The 6,373-nt window shown below is 32.7% G+C and overlaps 1 protein-coding gene across 1 annotated transcript; it reads left to right on the plus strand.

Annotated features, from left to right (window-relative positions):
- The first annotated feature begins 3,157 nt into the window (after positions 1-3,157).
- LOC119602027 lies at positions 3,158-4,534 on the plus strand. The gene is made up of 3 exons (XM_037953350.1): positions 3,158-3,364; positions 3,413-3,463; positions 3,539-4,534. The coding sequence occupies exons 1-3, from the start codon at positions 3,158-3,160 to the stop codon at positions 4,532-4,534; spliced, it is 1,254 nt and encodes a 417-aa protein (XP_037809278.1).
- The last annotated feature ends 1,839 nt before the right edge of the window (positions 4,535-6,373 follow it).

A 6,373-nucleotide genomic window follows, 5' to 3' on the forward strand; every position in this document is an offset into this window, starting at 1 on the left:
TGAGGAGACATTTTTGAGTATACGTCGGAAAAACTAAATATTTTAGTCACAGAAAACCAGGACTGCTGCCAATCTATAAAATATATTTTAGAGAAAACACAAATGCAAAAGTGTTACGCATTAAGCGAATATAAAACAAGTACGAGTATTATATTCGGCTATGCCGAATCTTATATATTCACCATCAAACATTTTATAATCGTTTATGAATAGTAATATGATAATGACTTTCGTAATATGGTCTTTATGGGGGTTTGCATTATGGATTGATCTCTAAAGAATTTAAAGGGAAGATTAGAGTTTATATCAAATTCTTTTTACCGATTTATATCATAATACTAAAATGAGAAAAAGCATTAAAACGATCCGCATAAAATTTTTACGATTTCGAAATTTCGAAGAAAACTTGATTGATATTAAGATCCTTATAAAATTAAGTAAGAATTAAAACTTCACTTCATTTTAATTTTTTTCTTTTTAAGAAGAAAGTTTACATTGCGAAATTGCATTGCTTTTATTAACGACACATGTACGTATACGTGTTAATGAACTATTAATATTACAAATATTAAGTATACGCCTAATTTATCACTTTCAGAACATCACCTTTAATCCCACTCAAGCAACGCATTGTTTTATTTTTCACATCGCCAATAAAATTCAAAAGTAGTGCCATTTTGTGAGCGAATACATTTAACCAACAGCCAACAGGTAATCATTAACGTGATCAGATCATTGCTTAACTTTCGATATGCAAAAACATCACTTCAGTTCACAAACACGAAGATGGGATTCGGCACCTAGAGATGTAATCGGTAGACCAAAATACGAATCCATCAAATAAGCCAAAAACATTGTTCTTACTCACAAAGAACACACTGTAGTAAGTCTGGTATGGACAGAGTAAACCCTAAAAATACCCTGACATGGAAGACAAATTCATTGGTATCACATTTATAAGATACTTTTCATCCATCACCATTCAACTCTGCACACCGACACACTCATTGAGAAGAACATCCGAGTGAGTAAGGTCCGTATTACTCTACATCCCATATGATATATATTTGACACCAACTCATTTCCAACGCTCTACGTATTATCTGTTATCTGAGCTACAGCTCCGAACTTATCCCGAATTATAGATTTTACCGTGCATCAATCTTTTAACCAATATACTCTTCCCGCGTGAATGGGTTTAAACCCTTCAGGATGCCACCACGTGCATCCCGAAGGTACCACTCTAATAACCGGGACAAGACAAAGATGGAAACTCAGCCCCATGGTATCATAACTACATTCAGACGACTTAGGTTTTTGACAACAGACTTAGGTCCTTGACAGCAGAGTTTCCTCTCTATATATTCTATGGTTGAAAGTGGGTAAGCTATGGCGTACAAATCTGTAAAGAAATTCATAAAATAATATATAATATAACTAGAACACATGTTTCCGTTCTGCCAAAGTGTAAAAGCAACTATTGGCAACTTACAGAAATGACTCATGCGAGTCCACTATAAATATATTGTAATCTCACAATCAATCATTATAAAAATCCAAAGATAACTGTATTGCAATTTCTTCTTTTAAATTAAATATAATATTATTTAATAGTTCCGTCTGATAGTTTTGCTCCTGATGACAAATAACAGCAAAATCTTCATTTGAAACTTCAATTCTACAGTTTTTAATTGTCAAGCACATAAAACCATTTTAGCATACTTTTCATAATAGTAACTCTACAACCATTTTCGTTCAAATGAAAACTATAATTTAATAGAATTTAGAAGCAATTATTCGTCATTCACGCTCTCATTCGTCATTCAACCCCCAATTACGAACTGAGTTACATGATTCGCTATACAAAATTTCAGCTGCGAATTACAGTTTGAATTACCTACGATTTACGAGTGAGTTACTTTTTGGATGAATAAGTACTTATTTTTGTTCGAATACAACCGAAAAATAACTGGTTATAAATGTGTTCACCCGAATTTCCTGGATTTAAAACCGGCTTTACAGTTATTTTCTGTATTTTTTTTTTTTTTTTGTCTATTTTCTTACTAATATTTTCCTAGCATTTTGCCAAAATCTTATCCTTTACAGAAAATTGTCTATCTAACGAGGTATAAATTTCAGCTGCAAGATTGTAAGTTAAAATCCTGTTTGTTGGACGGTTTTTTTTTTTATAATATGCTGATTTCAACCAAAATGGATGTACTTTAAGCACAAATGCAATATGTACCTCCCACTGCTGTGATGTAGGATATACAAATATTTATAAAAGCATTCTTGAATCAGATAAGATTTGGATTATAAAACTAATTGTCTGCATTCAATTAATTTAATTAGCATTATATACACAGATATGTATGTTTCCCCATTTTTGCACTAAACTATTATTAAATTCAATAAAACATTATTTAATTATAGTTTTCATTTAAAACTAAACAGTTGAAGAGTTATGAAAAGGCAAAATATGTTTAAATATTGTGTATTAATTATGAAAGTGCTAATAATGTTTTTGGCAATTGTAAACAGTAAAATTGAAATTTCAAATGGAATCAAGTCAAATGAACATTTTGCTGAATATACTAAATTGGCGGTATACATGGCTAAACGTTTTATAGGTCCCCATACAAATACGCTGGTCATCAATGAGAGATGTGAAGTTTTTTGTCATGAGCAGCAAAACTATCAGACAGAACTATTAAACAATATTCTATTTGGTTTAAAGGAAGAATTTGCAATACAGTTTTTTATGGGTTTTTACAATGATCGATTATGGGATTACAATATATTTATAGTGGACTCGTATGAATCATTTCTGTAAGTTGTCAAGACTTGCTTTTACACTTGCAGTGTAATAGTTTTCTTTTCAGAAAGCGCAAATGTGTTTTAGAATTTTTATATTTTTTGCAGATATTTATGCTATAGCTTACCCACCACACGGCAGGAGCGTTTTTTCAACTTTTTCATTTTGCTAACTTGGAACACTAACAATGAAGTAGAACTGAATGAAACTCTGCACAATATATTTAGCACAGCTTTGAGTTTTTACGTCAGAAATGTGGTTGTAATGTGTAAAGCCTTCAATGGAGATCACATCAGTTTCTACTCTTATGAAGCCTTCAATAAATATAATTGTCGTAAGATTATGGTACGCGAAATCAATCGTTACGAGAATGGAACTCTAAAGAATAAACTTTTATTTCCCGATCATATTAATGATTATCATGGTTGTCGGTTAAATGTGTCGGCCCATAAAGTGCCACCACTCTTAACATTTAATGGCGATGTGAACAATAAAACACATCTATTAGAGATCAATCGCTTGAGTGGAATTGAAGGTGATATTTTGAAAGTGATTGCCAAATCTTTAAATTTTAAAATTCGTTTACATTTCCCAAAGGAAGAGAATATAATTAATAATTTTTATGATTCTAAGGGCTGTTTTGGAGATGTAAGTTTGAGTTTTTAAATATAAATTATAATTTTTTTATGTATCAAAGAAAAAATTCATAATTTGTCGTTTCAGCTGGATAGAGAACGTTCACAAATAGCCATAGGAGGTTTCAGTTCGACTCAATGGAACAACGACAAGTATAGCAAATCTTTCGTTTATCATACTACTCCATATGTATTTGTGGTTCACAGTGGTGTATGTTTTGGTCCAATCAAACAACTACTCAATCCTTTATGCCCCTCAACATGGACATTTCTACTGATTTTCTTTACAGCCTCATTTATTTTCAGTAAATTAACTCAAACCAAACCAAGGGTACATGACTTTGTATTTGGGCCGAAGAATAGAAACCCAATATGTTCAATGTTTATAATTTTTTTCGGCAATTCATTACCAACGCGTTTAATACCGAGACGAAATTTTGCTCGATTTCTTATGGCTGCCTGGCTACTTCTAACATTCGAAGTACGCAATGGTTATCAGGGCAAAATGTTTGACAGTTTACGTTTTTCTCAACGTATTCCAATACCTCAAACAATTTCTCAACTCATAGAACAGGATTACACCTTACTGACACATTTATATAATGATTTCTATCCAGCAAATAAAACACAAATCATGGCTAATACCACTAGACGTATGCATATGCTACAGATGAGTACTTCGAAATTAACTTCCACGGCTCTGTTGGATTCTTTGGCTCATTACAATTATAAGAATTGGAATACTAGCACCTTGACTTACGTCGAGGAAACTATACATTCATTTCCATGTGTCATGTACTTTAGGAAACATTCCATGTTACGTTCGAGTATCGATCGAAAATTGAAGATATTCTCCGATGCCGGTATTACTTCACACATTGCAAGGAAGCATGTTCGTACCAAGTTCTTGAAGATGAATACCAATTCACAGTTTGTCAGCAGATTGGCAAATGAAAATCTAAAAGGATTGTACTTTATAAGTAGTGTCATGTTTTTGATTTCAACAGTTGTCTTTATTCTGGAATTGCTAACACGTAAATCGCAAAAATTGGAGAAATTTATGAATGCGTTAAATTCATTTTAAACAGTGATTCTATTACAAACTGATTTTTTTAATATTAGCTACAGCTAAAGCCTTTAAATTGATAAATAATAAAATTAGTAAAGTAAAAATTTTAGCTGTTCTTAATATTGGGTATATTCGAAATATATTACTTTTCAATAGATATTGAATTTAAATTTTAATTATGACAGTGTTTTCACCTTAATATTAACCATGTATGTATATCCGTCAGTACCAGTTTTAAATATAGCTTCTTGGCTATCTAACTCATTAACGACTGACCCCCGGATCCGTTATCCAATTTTGATCAAATTTCATACAGACATTATTTAGGTCATTTATGTTATATTGTCGTGACCAATTCTAGCTTATGCTTCAATAATCTGGTGGACGGCTTTGGACACAAAGTGTAATATCAAACAAATACCAGTAGGAATCCGTTGCTACACTGAAGGCTCTAAATTAGGGCAAAGTTGGCCTGGGATTCTATATTGACGACCCAGAAACAGAAATATACCACCGTTTACCTAATCATAACACAAGCATCCAGACAGAAGTCCGAGCAATAACGGAAATTGGATTAGAATAAATATTGCACCCACAGGCCTTAATATATTTACCGATAGGCAATTAGGGCGATATCAGGTGATAAAATTAAATTTAAGACTGTATTGGATTGTAAGAAAGCTTTAACTTAATATTCTCCCAGAGGTAAGGTTTGCTTCATATGGGTACCAGGCCACTCGGGAGTAGTCGGCAATGAAAGGGCGAGGTAGTTAACCTGACAAACGCAAAATCATTCGACGCAACAAAAGCTGAATTAAAAATATGGATGAGAGAATCCCTCTCTTGGTATAATGAAACGGTACGTAGAACCACAAAGATCCTATGGGGTGACCTAATGAGAGCAAGTCTGAAATTAGTATGATGGTACGTATTCTGAGTGAACACACAGGATTACGAGCACATTTATACAAAATTGGACGTGCGAATTTAGACGAATGTAGAGCATGTGAAGAGGACCAATTTCTTTGCCACTGTCAGGCATTCGTCGTAGATAGATCCAAGCATTTTGGAAGTGATATTATTCCGGAAATAACATTCCTGACTAACACTGATTGGAAAATTCTTAGGTATTACGTACAGGAAACTGAGTTTCTGAACATCGAAAAATAATACATTCAGTGATTTTTTTCATGAAAAGGAGCGTACAACAGGCCCGATAGCGGCCTAGATGTATTTTTTCGGATTTGATGTAGTATACATCCTCCTATCAACAAAAACCAAGGCAGAGGCATTCGTCATTTTACTGGTCGTAAGTAGTCTTGAAACTTGTTTTTCTTTTTCTATTGTATTTCCGAAATTGTTCAATTGTTCAATTGTATTCTACAAAATGTAGTTACTATCCCCAAAGAGTCAATTTACTTTCTCCTAGGACAAGCCTATGTTAAAACAAGTAAGAAATTATAGTCGGGCGAGGCCGACCATATAATACCCTACACCTTTGATGTTTGCGAAAAATAAAAGTTCTTGACTTTTTGGTTGTTTAACTGCAACTGATTTATTACAAGTGGTCAAACCACTTGTTCATCATACTATTACAAATTTCTTATGCTTTGATTTAAATTACTCAAACATTTAACAACAACAACATTAGTAACAAAATTACTCAAAGAAGAGATCAAAAATATTGTACCGTTAGTTTTAAAGGCAAATAACAAACAATAAGAACATTAGGGTGATTCTTAAATATTAAAACAAAATATTATTGCACAAAAATATAATACGAATTAAATGAACAAAAGTAATAAATAAAAACATCGTGAACATTCCGCCAGCCTTGAACGGAGGTATTGAAGT

Source organism: Lucilia sericata, unplaced genomic scaffold, assembly GCF_015586225.1.
Source record: "Lucilia sericata isolate MDLA Ls3-8-SP2 unplaced genomic scaffold, ASM1558622v1 Contig000206F_arrow, whole genome shotgun sequence".
Lineage (NCBI taxonomy): Eukaryota > Metazoa > Arthropoda > Insecta > Diptera > Calliphoridae > Lucilia > Lucilia sericata.

Excerpts from the sequence above, each read along its gene's own strand:
- LOC119602027 (XM_037953350.1), top strand. The coding sequence starts at position 3,158 with ATGGTACGCGAAATCAATCGTTACGAGAATGGAACTCTAAAGAATAAA. Across the intron at positions 3,365-3,412 it reads TTGAAGGTGATATTTTGAAA|GAAGAGAATATAATTAATAA; the intron begins GTGATTGCCAAA and ends CATTTCCCAAAG. Across the intron at positions 3,464-3,538 it reads CTAAGGGCTGTTTTGGAGAT|CTGGATAGAGAACGTTCACA; the intron begins GTAAGTTTGAGT and ends TTGTCGTTTCAG.